Source organism: Drosophila takahashii, chromosome 3L (genome assembly GCF_030179915.1).
Source record: "Drosophila takahashii strain IR98-3 E-12201 chromosome 3L, DtakHiC1v2, whole genome shotgun sequence".
Lineage (NCBI taxonomy): Eukaryota > Metazoa > Arthropoda > Insecta > Diptera > Drosophilidae > Drosophila > Drosophila takahashii.
The window spans coordinates 12,137,263-12,159,373 of NC_091680.1; the positions used below are offsets into that span (position 1 = coordinate 12,137,263).

General features: G+C 46.4%; 1 protein-coding gene across 24 annotated transcripts; it reads right to left on the reverse strand.

Moving 5' to 3' along the window:
• Positions 1-791: 791 nt before the first annotated feature.
• On the reverse strand, positions 792-22,005 carry Gug (arginine-glutamic acid dipeptide repeats grunge). Of its 24 annotated transcripts, none has more exons than XM_070215510.1 (16): positions 21,489-22,005; positions 20,035-20,330; positions 10,835-10,951; positions 9,557-9,790; positions 4,680-9,498; positions 4,499-4,622; positions 4,292-4,436; positions 4,073-4,233; positions 3,869-3,925; positions 3,053-3,136; positions 2,855-3,005; positions 2,363-2,462; positions 2,166-2,260; positions 2,062-2,114; positions 1,568-1,858; positions 792-1,450 (listed from the first exon to the last, which is right to left on the reverse strand). In XM_070215510.1, exons 3-15 carry the CDS (start codon positions 10,880-10,882, stop codon positions 1,843-1,845), a joined length of 6,087 nt encoding a protein of 2,028 aa, XP_070071611.1. In that variant the 5' UTR covers positions 10,883-10,951; positions 20,035-20,330; positions 21,489-22,005; the 3' UTR covers positions 792-1,450; positions 1,568-1,842. The 24 variants fall into 24 exon arrangements, with proteins under 24 accessions (XP_070071611.1, XP_070071612.1, XP_070071609.1 ...); XM_070215511.1 differs by having other exon boundaries at positions 2,062-2,105; positions 2,855-2,981; positions 4,073-4,230; positions 10,820-10,951; positions 21,489-22,004; XM_070215508.1 differs by having other exon boundaries at positions 4,073-4,230; positions 10,820-10,951; positions 21,489-22,004.
• Between the last annotated feature and the right edge of the window lie 106 nt (positions 22,006-22,111).

Below are 22,111 nucleotides of genomic sequence, written 5' to 3' on the forward strand. Positions count from 1 at the left end.
CTAATGTAACTAATTTTATTTTGTTTTACTTAGTTTTTACAGGTTTTAATAATTTATTTTTTCCGTATGATCTGTTTTTTTTTTTGTTTTATAATTTATTTAGTAATATAGCTGCAATAATATAGCTGCATTTGTTTGTTTTTTGTTTTGTATATATATAAATATGTATGGATCTTCACTTTACAATTCTTAAATGTTAACTACGCGAATCTTTTTTATTTCTGTTTTGTTTTTCTTGTCGTTTGTGTGCCATTGAATATGCTTGCAAGACTCCTACAATAAACTTTCATAATTTGTGTATATAGCTACAATATATTTATATCAATGTGTATATTCAAAATGTGAAATAAAAAAATGTATTTAAAAATATGTTTCCTTTGTTTTTCTCTTTTTGCGCCAATCAATCATCCCACTGTTGCGGTTTGTTGGCCTTATCATTTAAACCTTTTTAAATATTTTGTGTATTTAATGCATTTTTTTGCGTATAATAGTTGTATAAATTACTAATATAAATTAAGCACTCGAAATTACAGCTGCTTCAAATGCTGGCATGACACACTTATAAATCGCTGTGCTGTGCTTTTGGGTTTGAGAGCAGCATCAAATTATTCACATATAATACCCATATCATTATTTCGTTATTTTTTATGCACTTTTTACAAACTTTTATCTCCCGCCCCTATAATACTCTAGTCATAGCAAAATAATAAATAATGAGTAGCAGTTAGTTGGTAGGCAAAGCTGCTTGCTAGGCTAACACAAACGGGACTACAAAAAGCGAAATCTAGGCATTGGCGTGATTCGTTTTCCATTTTATTTTAGCTAAAAAGTCGAAAGCAGCAAGCATATATGTATAAACCGTACATTAAATAGTTCAATTGTGGTTGGAAGTACATTTAAATTAAATTAGGCGTATCTATTGGTTAGAGTGTCAAAATGTGTTGTAAAACGAAAGTCTATCTCCAAATCCATTTGTACAGTACACTCGAATAAATGAACGCTCCATCCGGTGTCTATCCTTAATCGTTTTACTATACTAATTTATGTACCTTGCCTCCTGCAGCAAGTGCGGTTGAGTTTGTGTTTTGGTTTTGCTTAGTTATTATCGTGTCAAAATCAATTGATTTGTGGAGCTTACTAGATAGTTCTTGTCGAAGTGCAGCACATAGATAAGCTGTTTGAAAACCTCAATAAAAATTTGTGTGCCGAGTTCGTTTTTGTTCCATTGCCTTAATAAGTCTAAACCGTATTAACATGCTCCGTATCTTAGGTTTAAGAATTTAACACTATACACTATGAAGAGGATACTTAAGATATTGCGACCATCGTGTCCTGTTTTGTTTAGTTTAGTTTTGTAGTTGGTTTCTGCTTTTTGATTCTGGATGCCTTGGTCAGTAAGTGTCTGGTGTGAAGTGTGGTGTGATCCACTCCCGATTAACGCAGCTGATTCCTGTTTATCAAAGTATCTCATTAGTATATGTATAGCAAAATCTCGAGATAAACATTCACTAGATGATTGTAAGCATAAGGATGAGCCAAGTGTGTAAATCAAAAATTGCTTACTAACTTTTTACATAAAAACTTGACAAGGCGTTGCGCAACTTAGAGTCGCTGGGATTTCTGGTTTCTGGATTCTTGAGCCATACGCTGACGTCGTCTCTGCTGATGATGATCTTGATGTTTTTTCTTATATGATGAGTATGTGGGGATTGTGTGTGTGTGGAGTGGAAAACAAAATGTAAACGCTTGAACACAAAAATCACACAAAGCAGTTCCTCACGGCCGCGGCCCGAGTATTGTCTTTGTTCAGTTGCTTGCTCTCTACAATTGCTGTCTGTCCACTTATCTGGGCCGTTGTCTGTGGGAATGAGAGAGAGCGGGCGATGATCAAACGGAAACGGAAACATAAATGCAACATAAACGGTGATAAACTATATCATAATGGGGTGGATGAGCCTAGCTTTAAATTTGGATACACTTGTCGGATATCTTGGATTCACACAGATCATATCAACCCATTATCAGGTATCATCTGGTTTATTTATGGCCAAGAAAACTCACCTAAAGTACTGATCGTGCAGGGACTGTCGCTGGAACTCGGCGGCCTGTAAATACTGTATATATGTAATTAATGAGTTAGGAGGTGGGTTGGGGCATTGGGAAACCTGTAGTTGGTCGGCATAGGACATGCGCAGCAGGACATCCGAGTGCGGCTCCCTAGGTATAAGCATATTTGGCCGCGGATACTGGCCAACATTCGCTGAAAAGTAAAGGGAGGGAAGATAAAGGTGGATCAGTTATTTTCATGTCCTGCTGGGGGCTATAAAACTTGGCGAAAACCTCGAGGGCTATACAAACTCACGTGGCAGTTGGAAACCGGCCTCCGGTGGTTGCGGCTGTGGATGCAAAGGCAAATGTAAATGAGTATGAGAGTGTGCATGATATTCTCTCGTCAATCGTATCTGAAAATTATCGAATATCGTAGAAAGTTTCAAAAGAGCCAGTGCTGCGTGGGCGTGGGCGCCAATAGAAGATTAACAGAGTTTTATGTAACGATGCGTAATGCGGGTTAGATGGCGACAAATGTCGATTTGATTTTGATTTTGATTTTTGGTTTGGTTTGGTTAGGTGCCCCATTGAGAGGTCAAAAGCATGGCATGGCAAACAAATGGTTAGCACAGAACATGAACAGCATGACGGGAGACGTGCTTGGGTTTTGGACTGGTTAACAGGTGAGCTGACAAGTGGACATAGTAGTGATTGGTTCGGTTTTGCGGTTCGATCGCTTGACGTTCCAAATACGATTGATTTTGTGAATATGAGTCGAGTGGAGTAAAAAAGAAGTGTAGCCTACCATACGCACCATGTGCTCGCCCGGGTCCAACCCCACATGGTGCGGAGGTGGAATTCCCAGACGCTCCCTCTCCATCTGCGATATCGCGGGATTCGCATACAGGGGGAACTGCGAGGGGTGGATGCCGCTGTGGGGATGGTTGGAAAGAGATCTACGAAATTAGTTCCGTGTCATAATATATATAATGCTTTAACCCACCGTCGATAGTACTCCATCCAGTGCGGATCTAGTCGGGATTGACTCGCCGCAGCAGCTTGTGCGTTCTTGATCTCTTCCAGTTCCCTGCAAATATTTAAGTATTTAGTACGATTACAGGGATTAAAAGCTAGTCGGCTTTTAGCATCGATGTGTTTTGGTTAGGGAGTCATGACTTGGAGTGGGGAAAATTGCAAATGATAAATAGCTCAAGCAGAAATTTTGACGTGCGCATAATATACCGAATTCTTGAAAAGCGGGCGGGTTTTAAGGCAGGGGAGATGTCGATATCCGAATGGATAGGTTTTAATTGATGATTTTGTTAGTGCGTTTCAGAATCTCTTATTAAGTTAGTGAATGCATTTTTTCTTTAAGTTTTAATTGTATCATTGAAGAGTAATAAAATAGGTAAAAAAATCGAAGAACTTCCTTAAAATCTAGAAAATTCTTTCTTGAATTTTCTTCATCTAGAAAGGTTTTCTATATTCAAAGGCAAATTTTCCAATAACAAGAAATTTTGTTTCTATTTTCAAAGGTAGGCCGATTCAATGGCGAGCTTTCTAAAAATTTAGAAATTAATTTTTATAAGTGTAATTCATAATTAATAACAAAATTATTAAATTAAATTTTACATTAATTTAAAGCTCCCGAAACGCACTGTAAACATATGAGTACAGGAAAATGTGAGGGTGATGGTGAATATTGAGATTTTGCGAGGTGTGAATGGAATTTATGAGGCGTGAAAGGGTTAATGTGTTGGGATATGTGATATGGCTTTCGCATTGAAGTAAGGGCTATTGGCAGGCTTTGGTACTGTACCTCTCTCTGTACATGGGGCCCATTGGATGATGATATGGCACCATCTGCTCAACAGGACTGAAATTGAATCGAATGGAAATAATTACAATCAAAGAACGCGACTTAGTGGACTTGAGAAACGACGGAAGGTAAGTGAACTGAATCCTAAACACCAGACGAAAGACTTCGGGGGGGAACGTGATTCTTCCATCCAGCGAAACTCACCTGAAGGCGACGTGGGGACGAGCGTACTCCGACAGTTGGCGCAGTGCTGGCGTATCCGCATACGGCGGCTTCAGCTCCGCCTTCATCTTGGCCTGCTGCGCCGCCTGTTGAGCGGCTGCTGCCTGCTGTTGTTGCTGCTGCTGTTGCTGTTGTTGCTGCTGCTGTGAAGGATTGGATTGGATTAGATTTGGACTACATGTAGGTGCCATGTTAACTCACCTGACGCCGCTCTCGCTCCTTTTCGGCCAGCTTGCGGTCGCGCTCTTCGCGCTTGCGAGCCAACTTTGAGTCGGCCACCGGCTTGAAGATCAAATCCGTTCTCGTGCATGAGTTGTAATCCCCACGATCGATGTGGCGCACAAATCTGTGGGTTAAACCGATGAAATTAATAATAATAAAACAACTTATGGGCATTATATCATTTACATGGCAGACTGAGAGCGATGGCACTCGGTGTCGTCCGGTTTCGCTTCGGGACTGGGACCACGTGGTATGTTGTGCGTGGGACTGGGAATCTCTGGCTCCGGATCCGGCTCAATATCAATGGGCACTATAAAAAAAAATAATATTATTAAATTAAATTCCATTTTGAGAGGGAATATCCTACATGGCTCCGTGGGATGATGTCCGCCGCCCATTCCCGCCGAATTGGCCGAGTGTGCGTGCGCTCGCAGGGCGTCCATGTGCGACGTGGGCTTCAGACCGTGAGGCTGACCATCTTGCGGCGCGAAGGGCGATCCATGCGGCGGTCCCTGTGGATATCCCGGCATATGGCTGCCGGGGTAGGCACCAGGCGGCAGTCCCGTCGGTGTTCCCGGTCCACCCATTCCGGGAGGCATCCCACCGCCCGGACCCTGCGGCGTCTTTGGCGTCGGCGGCTTGTTCGGTGGCATTCCGCCGGGCGGCTGTTGCTGCGGCGCCTTGTGCTGCTGGGCGGCCGCTGCTGCAGCCGCCTGGTGTTGCTTCTCAGCAGCTGCAGCTGCTGCTGCGGCCGCCGCTGCATTCTGCTCATCCTGACGCATCTGCTGCGGCGGCGGACCTTGCAATCCGGCATGGTGAGCGGCCATCACGGCAGCGGGGTCAAGTTGTCCCGGCTGTGGCGGCGGCTTCATGTAGGCCGGAAAACCAGGACCATAGGGCGCATATCCATATGGCGAATTGAAGGGATGGTGATGCGGCGAGTAGAAGACCGAGGGATGCAGCAGCGGGTGCGGATACGGCGACTGCCCGGGATGCACTCCAATCTGCGGAATTCCCCCGCCAGGTGCAATCAGCGGCAACGGCAGCGGCATCTGAGGATGGCGGATGACCGGCGGCGAGGCTCCTGGCCGCAAATGCGGCGGCGGAGATGTTCCCAAACCCCGCTGACCCGGTTGAGGAGCGTACATCTTGCTCAGCGGACTGGCCATCAGCGAGGCCTGCGACACCGGCGGTGGCGTCATGTGCGGCGACTGCTGACGCATCAGCGCATGCCGATCCCTTTCCGCCACAGCGGCTGCCGCGGCGGAGAGCGCAGAGGACGAGGGATGATGGCTGAGCGGCGACTGTGGCACCGGATGCAGCGGGCTCTGGCGACTCAGGCTGCTAACGCTGGACGCCGGCGAGGCCGCTCGATGGGCAGCTGCCGCTGCAGCCGCCGCCGCCGCTGCCGAGGAGTTGGCCAGTCCAACGCTGCCGGGTCCTGAGGAGCTTGGTCCTCCTCCTCCTCCACCGCTCGAGATCTGTACGCTGGGACTGGCGCGACTGAAGGCAGACGATGGCACCGTGCTGGTGGTCAGCGACATGCTGCTGGAGGTCATGCTGGCCACCGAATGCGGCGTCAGCGGGGCCGCGGAGGCGTGCGAGGCGTGTGGCAGGTGAGAGGGCGGGGTGCGGCGACTGAGAGCGGACTCGGGAATACCTCCCAGGCCACCGGGTCCGGCTAGCAAGGCGATGGGTCCACCGCCCGGTCCCAGGCCTGCTATCGAATGCGAGAGCAGATGGTGTCCCGGATGGGCGAGCGCTGCGTGGGCCGGATGACCCGGTGGCAGGTGGGCCAGGTGCGGGTGTATGGCCATCGGATGCCCAATGAGTCCCGGCGGCGGAGGACCACTACCCGAGAGCCCGGGCAACGGCGATGTGCGATGCGCATGCGGCGACTGTTGCGGCGGTGGGCCGCCGCCACTCGATCCCGCTGCCATCGTGGTCGAGGGCTGCGAGCTGGGCGGCTCCCGCGAGGATTGCGGATCGTGCAGAGACCTCGGCGGCTGCTGCTGCTGCTGGGCAGGTGATGGCGTACGCACCGTGCCAGTTGGCTGTTGCTGCTGCTGCTGCTGGGGAGCATGCGACTGCGGCAGTCCACCGTGACCATGTGGCGGATGTCCCTGGAGCGACAGCGGCATCGGAGCATGCGGATGCATACTGGGTGGCAGATCGTGCGGCCGATGGAGACCCTGCAGATGGGCGTGCGGATGAAGGTGAGGATGCATGTGCGAGGGCGCCATCGTCGAGAGCGTGGGAGGTATGCCAATGGAGCTCGGGGGCATCGATGAAGCCACCGACAGTTGCGGGTGTCCCGGATGTCCGGGATGCAGGCCATGCTGTAGACTTGGAGGACCTGGAGCCGTCGGCGTGGGCTGATGCAACGACGTGGGCGGTGGCGGCGGCTGAGGGGCGCCTGTTGGCGGGCCGTGGATGAGATTTTGCGGATGCATTCCCGGCGGCAGGCCACCTCCCGCTGGCGAAGGCATGTGCGGCGAGGGATGCGGCGACTGGAACTGCTGCGGTTGCGGTGGCATCGACGGCGGCTGCGAATTACTATTGCTGCCCTGGCTATCTTGGCCAGGAGTAGAGCGCGCAGAGGCGTCGATTGGACTCTCGGGCGGAGGCCCGTAAGGCGAGGATTTGATCAGATTCTCGCCGCCATAGGGCTTCACGTCCGCAGGTCCTCCTGCCTGCGAAACCGGTGGCATGGGGTACTTGAGATCCTGCGGCGGACCGTACTTAGCCGCCAATGGATCGCCGTACTTGAGCATCAAGCCAGTGGGCTCGAAGGGTCGTCCCAAGGGAGGCGTCTGCACGTCGTGCTGGTAGTGCGGCTTGGGCATGGCGATGCCAGGCGGAGGTGTGGCTCCCGGCGGCTGCGACTGCTGCTGCTGCTGCGATTGCTGCTGCTGCTGGGACTCTTGGGATGTGGGTGGCGGTCCGTATTTGTGGGCCACGTCCAGCGGAGAGCCCACGTTGTGCGGCAGGTGACCAAAGCCGGCCTTTACATCGGGAATCTTTAGCGAATCCTGGTAGCCCGGCTTGCTAGGCGGCTGATGGGCAGCGGACAACTCCACGGGATACTTGCCCTGCTGCTCCATCATGTACTTCATGTCGTACTTGCCGGCAGCAGCCGCTGCAGCCGCCGCCGCCTGCATCTCCTGGCTGTACTTGAGTGCATCCAGCGGTGGCGGTGGTGGATACTTGAGATCCTGGGGAGCAAACTTCATCTCCAGCTCGGGGGGGTATTTCTGCGGCGTTGTAGGCGCTGCTCCGGGCGGTGCTCCTCCAGCCGCATCGCTATGCAGCTGCGGTGGCTGCGGCGGCACTCCCTGTCCCGGTGGTCCGTACTTCAGCTGGCCATCGATCAGGTAGCCAGGAGGCGGTTGCGGAGGCAGATGTTGCAGGTGCAGCGGCTCCTGATTACTTTCTACGGGAGCTCCGGAGAGCGGATGTGGTGCACCTGGTCCCGTGGGCGGCAGACCTCCTCCCGCACTGTGCTTCAGTGCATCCTCATTCTTAATCTCGATCTTCACCTTGAGATCCTGCGGCTCGTTGCTGTTCTGATTGCAGGTGGCGTCCATGGAGTCCTCCATGGGCTCCTTCTTGATGTAGATCGATTCTGAGGGGGCGCTAATTGGAGGTGGCTGAATGCCCATGGGAGCAAGTTGCTGTTGCAACTGCTGCTGTTGGGATTGCTGCTGCTGCTGGTGCTGCTGCTGCGGAGAAACCTCCTGCTTGATGGTGGCCAGCTTCTTGAGCATCTCTGGATCGCTGTCGCAGGACTCCATTTTCTCGATGGCCTCCTTGCGATCCACCGAAGCATTCAGCGCCTCCACAGTGGCAATTGTGGGCACCTTCATGGTAATGGGCGGCGCCACGGGATTGACCACAGGGGGTCCCTCCACCGAACTCGCATCCAGACTGCTCGGCGCCTGGATATTCGTCTCCTCGTCCATGTTCTTAATGGCGCTATCCTTGCTGTCCTCCGCCGCCAAAGCCTCCGCCTTGAAGGCCTTCGCTTCCTCCGCCTTGGCCTCCAGATCACTGTTGGTGATCATATCGCGCTCCTCCTTGCAGCTGACCGTCGTCTCCTTGCTGTCCTTGGTGGACTGCTGCTCGGCGGTGGTGGTGTCCGTCGTATTCGACTCGCCATCGTCGAGCACCGAGTCCGGCCGGCTGTCCGAGTTCATGCTCTCCACCGGGCTGTCCGGTCGCTTGCGCGACTTCTCCTTGACGGCATTCGGCTCCTCCTGGGCACTCGCTGGCTCGCTGCTGCGTTCCTCCTGTTCCGTTCGCTTCTTCTTGTTGGGCGTATCCTGCTTGCCGCCCTTGCGCTTGTTGGCCGAACTCTCGGCCACCGCTTTCGTCGGCGTCTTGGGACTATCGACCGAGGCTCCGCCGCCGGCCACATCCGGTGTTTCGGAGCCTCGCTTGGGCCTCTTGCCATTAGCCACGGCGTTGGCGTTGGCTGACTGGTCCTTGGACGAGGAGCTGTTGCCGCCAGCGGCACCGCCGCCGCTCGAACCGCTGCCTATGGAAGTGGCGTTGCCGGAAGCGGCGTTGTTGCTGCCGCCGCCGCTGCTGCTGCTGCTGCTGGTGGTGTTGCTGCTGTTCTGGTTGCTGCTGTTGCTGTTCTGTTGCTTATTTCGCGTCCTCATCCTTGAGGGTGATTCATCCCTTTTGTGGGTCAGACTCGAATCACTGTCGCACTCGCTGGCGTCGTCCTCGGTGAGCGAGCTGTTCTCCTCCTTGGAGACAGCGGGCGAGGAGCGACTCGCCGTCTCGGACGCCGCGCTTGCCGTCGCCGTCGCCGTCGCCGCCGTCGTCGCAGTTTGTGGTTCCGGAGTGTCCTCCTTCTTGGGAGGTGTGTTGCTGTTGCTGTTGTTGGCCCGCGTGACACGATTGCGGCGCAGGGCGCTCTGTCTACGCCGCCTGTGCGGCCTGTTGTTGTTCGCGCCGGGCGTCTTCTTCCACAGATAGTAGAACTCGACCAGCTCCGGCGTGTCCTTGTGCGGCAGCAGGTCCTTGTGGATGCGGAAGAAGTTCTTCCCGAACTGTCGCAGACCCTTGATGAATTTCTTTGTTTCGTCCTCCGTCCACTTCTTGTCGATGCCCTTGGAAACGGGGCACTTTACGAGCGCTTGTAGAGCTTTGCCTGGATCGTAGCCAGAATCGTGGAGCTGCGAATAGGATTTAGGATTAGAGAGTGCTATGCTATATAAAGATATATCAACTCACCACGTCGAGTGCGTTTATTGTGGTGTCGTCGCGACTGGCAGCCAAACAACCGTCTTCTAAACCGCCATCACACATTCCTTGAAATGCAGCCATCGAGCGAGCCGCACGCAAGAACATTAACAAGTCGCCATCGGCCACAACGCCTGGACTCCATCTTGATTCCTCTAGTTCACGTTCATCGGTTTCCTTGTCGATGGGGAAGCTTGAGATTGGATTATAATCGGGCAGTTTTGCCTTCAGTCGTCATAGGAGACAAACGAAAAGTTCTGGGATTAGTTCAAAAACTCCAGGAGAACGATTGATGGGTTAGTCACACACAGACAACCACACCACGCACAATATACACACAATACACACCACAGGCAAGACAGCTAGTGCCGGCAATCCGGGGGGATTACCAGCACCCACGAGATGATACACAAACTTAAGTCTAATGCATGATTATGGATGAATAATGTATAATGTGTGCTACGGATTTCCTCGAACGAAGAACACGGATTTTGGATGTTGGGGATTGGGGATGGGAGCAAGGATCTGGTTCTGGGTCAACTTCTAATCGTCGAGGATTCGAACTAGTAATAGCCAATTGCATAAACGCTAGAACTACAAATTATTTACAAGGATTAGGCATTATGTACAGGGAAACTTTGGAAAGGGTTATGCTAAGAGCAACCGAAATATTTTAAGAAATGCATGTCGCTATAGCCTTTTCGAAGGAAACGGTCGAATCTGATGACATAGAATAGTGATGAGCTCAAGTAAAGAACTTCGGTAATGAATGCAAAATAATTAACAGGAAAAATATACTTGTTCAAGAGATCTGGTACTTAACAAGTTGAATAATTCACTGATAAACATATAAAATGTTGAATATTACTAAGAATTTATGCGTCTTGTTTCTCAAAGAATTATTTCAAGAATTATTGAGTTAGTCAGTGACGGGAAAAAAAGTGAAAAATGGATTTTGTGATCGCGAAACTTGATTGAATCCGAAAACGGAAACAGGACCATTAATTTCTTTACTTATTTTCCGTTCCTTCAAAGGCTACATGCGAAAAAAAGTTTGGGAAAGATTTGTTGTTGTTCAAGACATCCAAGAGGAAGAACAAAGGAATATAAATTTCAACTTTTGCTATAAACAAAAGAAATAAAGGGATTTTTTTCGTTTTGCATAATTGTTAAATTTTGTAGTTCTTTGTTTTGTTTTTTTTTCTTTTTGTTACCGTGAGCTGAATTTCTGATTTGTGAGAGTTATGTACGTACATAGACATCGTTTACCTGGTGGCCGGGACCCACTCGAATTTCTCCTTGAGTGGAGGCCGCCATCACCCTTTAAAAACACGCTTCCGGTCCAGTGTTAAGCCTTTTTATGCCCTCTACGATATGAAAATTCAACTGCAAATAGATCCAAGCACACAGAGAAAATTCGTTAAAAAAAAGGATTCAACCAGAGAGAGAACGCACGGCAACCAGGGGCAATGGGCGGGGTAAAGGGCATTTTCAATAAAGCGATGAAGTTCATATCAACATGCATAAATAAATAATCCATAAAAATAATGCCGTGTAATGTGCGAACGATGGAGTTGTGATGATGGCGCGGGGAAGGGGATAGGGGAGGGGCCACGACAGACGGGGCAGGGAAATTAGGGGTTTACGCTGTCGGACGATTGAGCTCTCTGCCACTTAATCGCCTGCATATGTTAATGCGCCCGCCACGTACAGACCCCGAGGGACTCGGGAATCGGAGGATTGCGGCTCTGACAGACGAATGGTTTTGCTTTCGGTACGCTTTTGCTTCTCTTTATTCTACTCACTCTTCCATTATACCCTTTAGCAAGAGGCTTTATAGTTATAATCTAAAGTGTGTGATCTAAAGGCCTTATTTTTAATAATCTTGCTCATTTGGTAAACTGTTGTAAGGGGAAAAATACAGACATTCTTCTTAAAAAAAAATAAATTATTTAAAAAAAAACTATTTTCTAAAACGTAAGTTTTAAAATACATTACTCTACTTTACTTTAGTAATTAGCACTTTATATGTCCCCCTATATAATTTTCTTTTTTATGATATATTGAGTTTTTATTAAAAATAGGTATCATCGCAAGGGTATTTAAAGCTTCGGTTGCCCACATAGCTCTTTTTTTTCCATTTTTTACTCAATTTTTTCCGGCCATCAGTGGTTTTTTCTTCGCCCTGTCTGACGCTGTCTCTCGAGTGTGCGTGCAGCTGTAAACAGATTTTCTGCTTAAGTAAGTCCGCGAATAACTGTAACGAGGCGGTTAAGTAAGCCTCCTCCGGTCCCAAACAGTCATACTCCCATACCCCCATAATTCCCCATATACCCCTACCAACCCCATCAACCCCACCAAGGGGAATTATCATTAAATTTGCTTATGAATCAATATCATTGGCAATGCACAATGACAGGCAAACGGAGGGAGATACGGACAGACGAACGGACAGAGAGACGAACGGACGTAGTGCGTTGCCTGCCGTCTCACATCAGGAATGCCGGCGGTGTTGCGGTTGTGTGGCAGCGGCACACAAATTATGGCAATTAAAATCAATTAATTAAATGCAGCGACAGCTACGGGAGCGACGACTACGGCTGCCCGACGACTCACATCGCATCGGATCTGCACAGGCAGGCCAAAAAAAAAAACAGATATATATACATACGTATATAGGTATACCTATATAGAGGTGTGTGTGAGCATTGTCGACAGATTTACACTCAATAAGGCACGACACGCCGCCTAAATGACTGACGACAACGGCGAGCGGGCGAGGAGGAGGGTTCCACACCACGATCCCCGAGGAGGTGGACCTGGAGGAGGGGCACAAAGCGCCTGGGAGTGGAGGACCTGGACCCGGGGTTGCACCGTGGTCGCATTCGATTCGATTCGATTCGGTAATCCCCTCGGCACACGAACCCAAATGAAATATTCATGACCGTCAGCAGTCGAGGGGGGTGCAGAAATACGAGTATTTCTGCGGCCTTTTGTTTGACTGCCAAGCGAAATATGCCAATGAATGTTTACTTATGAATAATTGTTTACCCAGCGTAAAAGCCGAGATATCAATGGATTGCTTTTCGGTATCAGTAGTGCTCTACTTATTTCTTCATAGCCCTCAAGGTATTTGCTATCTCTATGAGGGAAATTTGATTTGAAAAAGAGAAAAATTAAAATGCTGTAGTAAAATAAAGGGATTGGAATCCCGAATTTAATCATCTGGTATACAGTTCCCCCAAAATTTTGCCCCACTGTGCAGCGAACGGTCTGCGTTTGGGGCCAACACTTATCAACGACATCAGCAGCAACACCATACCATACCATACCCCATACAATACCACACCACTCCATCCGAAACCACACCACACCAGACCAGGTTACTTGCTTTGGCTTTGGCTTTGGCCTGGCCCTGTTGGCCTGGTTGGGTTTTGACTGCTTGGCTGGTTGGTTTAACTGGCAGCAAACTTTTTTATGGGGGAGTCGTGAGTGGAAAAATTTCATATAAACACACACAAGGTGGCGGTGGCCACCAGGGCGCAGGGCACGCGACCGACTGAATCCCGATCCCCACATGCCGAGCATTGTCGGTGGATAGCTGCTGTTGCCCCCGGGCTGCTGCACAGAAAGAAAATCGTGATGAAACTATAACATATCTGGATTCACATCCTAAAAGTTCTAAACTCAACTGATTTTATTTAAAAACCAATACAAAATTTCCCTACTAATACAAAGTATTCCCTATTTCATTCAATTTGCTTCCCGATTATGTTCATAAACTACCCATAAAGCAATAACCGAAAAACAAGGGTTGTAATTCAGTCACCCCGGAAAATAATCGAATTAATCTTTGCCCAAAAAGTTATACCTCTATACCCCTGATTTATTACTGCATTTTCCTCTGTGCATTGCCTGGTGGGCTGCTGGTTGGCTGGCGCTTGGGGAAAAATTGTGTAATAACTGCTGGCAATGTGCTAAGCTGTTCCTCCCGCCGCCTGTGGGCTCTTGCTCTATTCTGTGGCGGCTTTCCGCTGGCTGTTATAAAACAAATGTACTACAAAAAGCGACGTTGTAAACGCACAAAGCCATAAAATCTGAAAAGACAAAACGAAAGGCTCGAACACATTTGCCACCACCGAAAAGTGCCCTCCGTGTGTTTGGCACTCCCCTGCTTTCCTGCTTTTCCGCTTTTCCTGCCTTTCCTGCCTTTCCCGCCTGCTCTACGGTCCCTTTTTCCCTGTAAAAGACCACAAATTATGGCACAACCCGGAGAAAGAGAGAGGAATACGGAAAGCGAGAGAGACGGCACGAGTTGGGTAGAGTCTGTACATTGACTACGTGACGTTCTCGAGTACTTGGCTCTCACTCTGTGAGTCAGCCATGTCGGTGGGGATTGGGATCCAGCTTGGCTCTTTGGCTTGGCTCTTTCCAGGCCCCCCAGATTTCCCCTGCCCATCTGACCTGCGTGCAAATTTAAGGCCAATAATGCTGTCATTCTCAACTGGCGCGTCCGTCTTCGCTCAATTAATGTCATCGCATATTATAAAGTTACACTGGATTAACAACTTCGACTCGCCCCCTATCTGTGGCTGGAAATTGTTTTCTAAACAGCCCATAAACATAAACGAAAACAAAGCGAGAAATGTAAATGAAAATAAAAACTTGGAAAGCCAACGGCGGCCAAAATACACGAAAAAAAATGATTTATTGGAATTTTCTAAAATCAAATCATTTGCAACTATTTAATATTTTAATATTTCAAAAATTTGTATAAAATGAATCTTTAAAAATTGAATTTATTAAAAAATATAAAATGATTAGATAAAAAAATTTTTTTTTCATTGGTCTTACTAATTTAAATGAGGATTATATCAGGTGTCTAAGTAATAGAGGTTATCTTTGTTTTTTTCTCTGTGTAACAACCAACAACATCGACAACGGCGGCAGCAAGAGGAAATTCAATAAACAATTTGTAGCATGAGTAGCGGAAAATTGTGTGTACGCACGCGGCTAAACGGACGCGAGTGGCTCCCCAAGGGGGAAAGGGGGGTGGTGCAGGAAAAGTGGGGAAAATCCGACGAGGTCTGTCTCTCTCTCTCTCTCTCTTTAGCTCTCTGTTTCGCTCTCACTCACTCTTTTAGCCTCGCCGAGTATAATTTTGAAATGGAAAAGCTGTCGACTGTCGTCGGCTGGCTTGTCGGCTGTTTGGCTCTCCCGCTTAGCTTTAGCTTTTAGCTTGTTTTTCTCTTTGTAATCATCGCTTGCCAATAAGCTGACTAATTGACTGACAAATAGGCATCAAGCTACAGCAACAACTACTACTACGATGGCGTTAATAAGAGCGTCAGACAGACACACAGACAGCTGAAAAAACCCCTTATGCCATCAACGCCGCAACTGTACATTAAGGGTGGCCATAAAACCGGAGACTTTATCCTTATCTGCACGGGGCTCTCAGTGAGAGATTATTAGGTTAGTTCCCCGGTCCTCGCGATGGCCAAGTTTAAGTGATATGGCTGTAAATGAATTAGACCCCCGGCTGTGATTGAGCGACCACTCCGTTCCCCGTTTTCCGTCAATCTATCCATCCCTCGAAAGGGTGGAAAACGTGGAATCCTTCACTTTTCAATTGACTCGCCACAACTCGAGTGGGGTTCAATCGCTCTGAACTTGTCCAATCGACCGGAACTTTCAATTGAACCACTCAACCGAACCTTTGATCCCAGTTGTATTCCTGTATTCTGTATATGGGCTATTTTGTTTATTTTATTTATAGACCATTTGCGTATTCAATGATTCATTCAGCTTAGACCTTTAAATTAACACACTCAAGTGCACTCAAGAATTTCGTTATATAATACTTTATACATTTCAGTTTGCTTTATAAATATGAATTTCCAGTTGCATAATACATTCGACTATTTATGTATTTCCAGCCAATATATTGATCAATAAATTAGCTGTCCACAACTTCTTAGATGTGCTTTCATTTTGTTTATGCTATAAACAATAGAATTCATAGGCATTCATCTGAATTCCTTTTCCCATCTACATTAATTTCTGTAAATTCCTGAGCTCGCTTGAGAAATTCCCCTAATTTAACCGTTTGAAAGCCCCTAAAAACCTCACCTAAATAACCCAACTTAAATTACCCATCTCCGCCGCATTCCCGAGGGCATAACAAAAGCCTCTCTATTAAGGCGTTTGAGAGGAGTCCATTTAATTACCAAGACGAGCCGGTACACACAAATTTAACCATGCAGCATGGCCAATTGAGTTCGTCATAGGCATTTTGACCATGAGGGGATTAGGTACAGGGGGTATATACCTACTATATAGAGCCCATTTGAGTGAATAACGGTGTGTGCCTGGGCATCTGTCCATTTGAAGGGTTCGTGTCAAGTACGGAAATCCCATTAAATGTTCGTAGACACTTTGCAGAGACAACTTGTGTGTGTATATATGAGTGTAGCCGTCCGTATTCGTGTTGTGAAAGCCAAATTTTCACAACAAGTCAAAACAGACGTTGCAGAAGTCAGAAAGAAACAAACAAAGGCTGTTGGCTGGGAGAGGGGCAAAGCGTTTAACCAAAAACCCATAAAACAAATTTCTCTTTTCTTCGCCCGGGTAATGGAATTGTTTGCTTCTGTTGGACATTTTTCGACTCTCTGCGCTACGAGAGTTTGTTTCTGGTTCCAGGTTCGTTTTTGTCTGGACAGGCAAGGCAGCAGCTTACAGTTGTTATGCCCATTACTCAACATCAACAAGAACATTATGCCACCGCAGTGGCACTCACGCTGGTGCTACTTCTGCCCCTCCTCCTTCTCCTCCTCGTTGCCTCCATGGCATTCCTATTCATGCTCCAATCTCTGCCACACACACGGATGCGGACATGGACACGGACTTCAGGGCACTTCACTCCATTCCACTCGCCACTCCACATGCTTTTCTTCATTCAACCCAAACGATTGAGCATCTATTCAAGCAGCCTCGTCTCCGACGTCGTCGTCATCATCATCGCACAGCCGACGACGACGAGTCAACGCTCCAAAAGCCAAATAAACGACCCACAACGCTGCCCCTGCACTCGCCTCCTCTAGGGTGGACCTTCTATCAGAGCCAATCTATCACCAAGTATACAATTTTTTCATTTAGATATTCAATTAAAAATTTACAAAACTAAAAAATATTAATTTCACATACAAAAATAAATCTTGTCAACGTTTTTTATAACCATTTAATATTTTTTTAAATTGGTAAAACAAAAATTTTTTTTTTAACATAGCAGAACAAAGTTAAACTGCAAGTTCTTAACGCTTTTTATTTCCCATAAATCCTGAACACAAGGTCCACCCCAGGTGCAAATTCATTGGCCCGATCCGATGCGAACTGAACCGATCCGAACTGGGGTCGTCTGCATCCGAAACCGAATCTGAATCCGAAAACGAATCCGAATCCGAATCGTAGAACGACGTCCGCTCGTGTCTGTTGGCCTGCTGTCGGCTTCGTTTCATACGATTTGTTGGATTTGCTCATGAAGTTGTTAAACAGATTGTCGGTGTAGATACCTTCATCATTTTGCACGCCGTCCTCCGCCTCCGCCTCTGCCTCATCCTCCAACCCCCTTTTTTCCGCCCCAAGTATCCAGCCAATTCTGTAGTCTGCGGCTTGGTGTGTGTGCGTGTGCTTGTGCGATTAGTTTTATGTAATTTTATCGAGTATTTTAAGGATTTTGCGGCTTATCCGCGCTTCATTTGGAAATTGTTTCGTGTTACTTATGTCGGGATGTGTCTTGTCTGGAGGCGGCAGAGAAGGATGAGCAGGATGTGCGGGGCGCCTGTGTCTGGGATGGCCCTTTTTCCTTTTTGCCTTTTTATTCCTCGTCGCTGTCCCTTTTTTTCTAGTGTTTATGGAACTGTCGTTATTTGTTTGTTTGCCATTGCACGAGTGGCTGTATGTTTGTAAATGAGCTCTTTGCATGTGCCTCCAACACTTACCCCACATTATTTCGCTCGGCTAATAGAATTACACACAACGCCAAAGATTTATGGGCCCATTTAACACGCTTTTGCATTATATTCTCACCCATTTTGGCCTGTTCATTGATTTTACACTGATTAACACGAGCTTAATTATTCATATTTTCTCGCTCGCATTATAAATAAAGTATAAATAATAATAATACTCTGACATACAGCAACAAACCCATACATAAATCGCTCGGCATTGTATATTTTAATAAGCACTTTGTGTGTGCTAATTATCTTATCGCTAAATGGAGTTAACACGTAACAGAAACAGTAACTGGATTTGATTTAGCACTGCCACTGCTCGACTAACGATGGCATCGTGAGGAGATATTAGGTGTACCATTCAAAAGAAAAATTTTAATAATATTTTTTGTAGTTTTTATGGTTGCGTATATTAGCTAAAGTTTGTATTTTAGTTTTGTCTATAAGCAAATTGCATTTAAACTTAAAATTTAAGACAAGAACCTTATACTTTGTCTAAGTGGATATTCAAATTGGTCCTTCATGCCGGATGCGCGTGAAAACAATACTCAACTCAATTATGTCAACTATGCGTGCTTATTTTTAAATGGGAACGATAATAAATCTATTATAATTGATTATTATTTTTCTGCGTGTGTCAGACAGAGGCATAAAGTAAACAAATGTTCTTCTGTTTACACTTTCATTTACCAATTACCACCACACGAGTTAATCTCACGTACACACCTCTAGGGCGAAGGTTTTTCCAACACTCTGAGGCAGCTTAGTCGAGGGGATAGCTTAGATCAAGCCGCTTGGCTGCCCAGTCAGCAATGCTAATTAATTCGCTTATGTAATGGATAGCAAAGCCAAATGGGGGAGAACTCTGGAAAGTTGAACAGGGGAAACCTTCCGTTTACTTCTAATCGACATCAATAAATCGACACACTCGAGTCAAGTGTGCGCGGATGGACGGACGGACTTTTCAATCAGATAAGCAGCACTTATAAATTAAAAGCGCAACAAAACAGATTAATAAAAGTTAAACTTTAACGGCACCTTATAAATAAGCCAAATGACTAATAATAAAATATGAAAGCGCGCACAAAACCCCAACATCAAAGGCAGCCATCAACTGTGTAACACAGCAGAAAAAAAAGCTCAACACAAAATATAAAACCGAACCAAACCAAACCAGAAGAGCAGGAAAACCGCAAGGGAACTCATCCATTTCTCAACAGCATTTTATGTTTCTTTTTTTGGTATTTGTATTTCTGAAATATTCGTGTTATTTGCGCGCCTGAAGTTTCCGTTCGCGTCGTTCGTCTCGCTTTTTTATTAAATGCATTATTAGCACGTTATTTATTAATTAAACACTCCAGCCTTTTAATGCGTCTCTAATCAGATGGCCTCGTCGCCGCCGCCGCCACCGCCTTCTTCGTGGTTTGGGCGGTGGAGATAAGCGGGTGGGCTAAGCAAATGAAAATGTGGAAATGAGATAAGCATCGACAGCGGTGCAAATTGTCTGGGTATTTCCTCGAAATCAATCTCCATTTTCCAAGAACCAGCTCACTGGGATTTCACCTGCCGAAAAGCAGGTTAAAGGTAAAGAGCCACTTCATTAGAAGAGATAACGTGATCCGTAAATCCACGGCACACAATGAGTAAATGCGGGTATCATATGACTGGTAATCCCTCATTAGCTCGAACTTAAACCTGCACAATAATATTTGAATAGCAAGTGGCCTACTGGTAACTTTGAGTACAATATCAAGCCAACCTATTTAACTAGATTTGGGTTAAGCTGCTATAAGAGGCTGTAAAACAATAAACCAATAAATAGAATAATATAAAAAAATAAAAAATTTTAAACATATTTTTTTAATCAATTTTCTTTTAATTGCTCTGATTTATAGCAGCTGAACTATTAAAAAAAGTTGTGTAACAACAATTAGAGATTTGAAGCAGTTTTGCAAATTCCTGTACCTATTAACAAGTGGAAAATTATGGAAAACACTTGTTTTTACAAGCCCACGCCATCAAGCCTGTACAATTTCTCATCTGATTCACCCCGTTCAATATTATTCTGCCCGAAACAAGAGTATTATAATTGCCCTACAAGGCAACTCATTAGCCGTCTACAATAGCAGCGATAAAGATCTGGTTTAGTGGGGTATGGTATAAACCTTATCTGGGAACTAATCGTATTTCCCCTAAATACCAGACCAAAAATGAACAGCAGAAATCCGAATATGGCCAACAATAGCAACGGATTATGGCACACGCCCCCAGAAGTCTACTTAAATTTGGGATCCCATTGAAAAATAGTTTCCTCCATTAGCCCAGGAACCCTTCCGAACGAACGGAACAACAGGGGATGTGACACATGAGACGGGGCCAGCGTGAAGTATCGAATTAAGCAAACAAATAATTATAATTAAATGTGTGCCCGGTTGAGCAGATGTCTTGGCTCACCATGAATCCGGGGTCGGGGTTGTGTATCGTCGAGGCGTTACTCCCGAAGAAGCTCCACTCTCCAGCAGCAGGCGGCAAAGTAACTCCGGTCCCTGGCCTCCGTCTCCAGATTCCAGACTCCAGTTGACGATGATGATGATGATGGTGTGCAAGGGGATGGGCGGTCTTGGTTGTTGTTGTTGCTCTGCTCCTGTTGTTCTTGATATCGTTGTTCCAGTTGTTGTTCTTGTTGTTGCTCAGCGAGGGGGCAGCGAGTAGCCGGAAATGTATATTTTGGTTAATTTGCACAAACACAGCTGGAAGGCGAAGAGATGACGTAGGTGAGAGTCGAGGCGACGGAGATGATTAAGCAGAGAAAGGAAAATAAAAGAACCTAACTAAAGAATTGAGCAAGTGGGGGCGGTAGAAATCCCCACAGAAAAACAATGCAACAGTAGCATGCTTTCTGTGAAAAGCGGTCAGAAATGGGGTTATAGAACTTACGCTTATACGTTGGTTATGTGTAATTTAAACTAGGTTTAAAAAAAAATTATATCCTTTTTTGGATCTGAGAATTATTTTGTTTTCAAACAAATAAAATTAGAAATATAAAAATCAGAATTTATAAATATATCTTGTAAATTAAGTTAGATACATAGAATATATTTTTTTTACAACCTATTGCCAATAAAAACAGTAGTCTTTAAACTTCTAGACAGTCAGGGTTACGAAAGTTTGACTATATAATATGAAACTTTTATGGATTGTGAATATTTAAACTCAGGGGATATCCTGAACAGTCATGTAACATAAATAGTAAGAATTTCAGCTTATGGATCAGCCGACAAAAGGCAACAAGACACATTTTCCGACAACGTCAGCAGCAGCAGTTGAATAAGAAGAAGCACAAGCAGCAGGAGCGGTCACGGGAACAGGGGCGTCGAAGGAGGAGGATGAGGATTCGGAGGGGGGTCAATAGCAGGAGCATCCTTGGGGGTGGTGGGTGCGCTGGCCGCAAGAGCGTCGCGTCGGTGGTGACGCCGACGATAACAACAAAAACAACAACAACAAAGGGGCAAACAACGGTGGTGGGTTGCTGGCCTTGTTTTTGTTGTTTTATTTTAGTTGTTGCCTTTACTGCTGACGCTTGGATTTCGCCTTGTTGTTGCTGCCGCTGCTGCGCTTGCGATTCCTTTTCAGCAAATTTGTTGAGCCTTCGTTCGTGTTTGCATTGTTCTACCCCAAAAAGTTCATAATAGACTGGATTCGCCCGCAGCCCCTTAAAAATCGGAGAGGGGGTACGCCACTGTTTTTTCTGTTTTTTTTCTCCGTTTCTTCAGTTTTTTTTTTTCATAGCCGTTAGACGTCGCATAAATTTAAATGATTTGCACGCTGCGCAACTGCGATTTCAAATTAAATTAGTGACACACTTAGTAATAATTAATTTTCGCACACTTGTTGTAGATTTTCCTTACGTTTTTAACTGCTGCTGTTTGTTGTTTTTATTGCTGCCGCTGCCAAGTGCTGTTGTTTTTGTTGCTGCTGCTTTTGGTGTTATTGTTGTTGGGCGCGTGAAACTCGTCGTACGCTGTTTTTTTTTAATGCTCTTCTCCGTTTTTCTTCTTCCTTTTTTTGCATACACTTTGCGCACACACACACACTAACAGAGAGACACACTCACACAGAGGCACAGACAGAGAGCAGCACACACAGACACAAACACACACACAGGCACGCACTTTGGTTGCTTGCTTGCGTTTTTTTATTGCCTGCCTTCGCTTTCAGTTATTTTCACTGGGTTCGTGCGCGCTTTTTGGTTGCTTTTCCGCGAGTTTTCCAGCGAAACACCGCAGCCAGCGTCGTTGCGAGTGTTTTCGCCAACAATTTGCTATAATTGGCTGGCCAAAATGCGTGCTTTTTGTTAATAATCGCCACTACGAATTTCTCCGCGAAGAAGCCACCATTTTGTAAAAATATATACTTTGCGGGGTCTGGCAACGCTGGCGCTGGTTAGGGGCTAAAAAAGCCAGCAGTTGTTGCATAGCAATCAGCTTTTGAAGGTGGGCAGAGTGGCAACGCTTGCAGTCGAGGAATCCAA

What these genes read in the sequence shown, in the direction of transcription:
- Gug (XM_017136935.3), bottom strand. Translation starts at nt 10,882, where the DNA reads ATGGCGGCCTCCACTCAAGGAGAAATTCGAGTGGGTCCCGGCCACCAG. An exon ending in GGCCCCATGTACAGAGAGAG is followed by an intron (nt 3,137 to 3,868) that starts GTACAGTACCAA and finishes AAATATTTGCAG; the next exon opens with GGAACTGGAAGAGATCAAGA. An exon ending in CCTATGCCGACCAACTACAG is followed by an intron (nt 2,115 to 2,165) that starts GTTTCCCAATGC and finishes ACATATATACAG; the next exon opens with TATTTACAGGCCGCCGAGTT.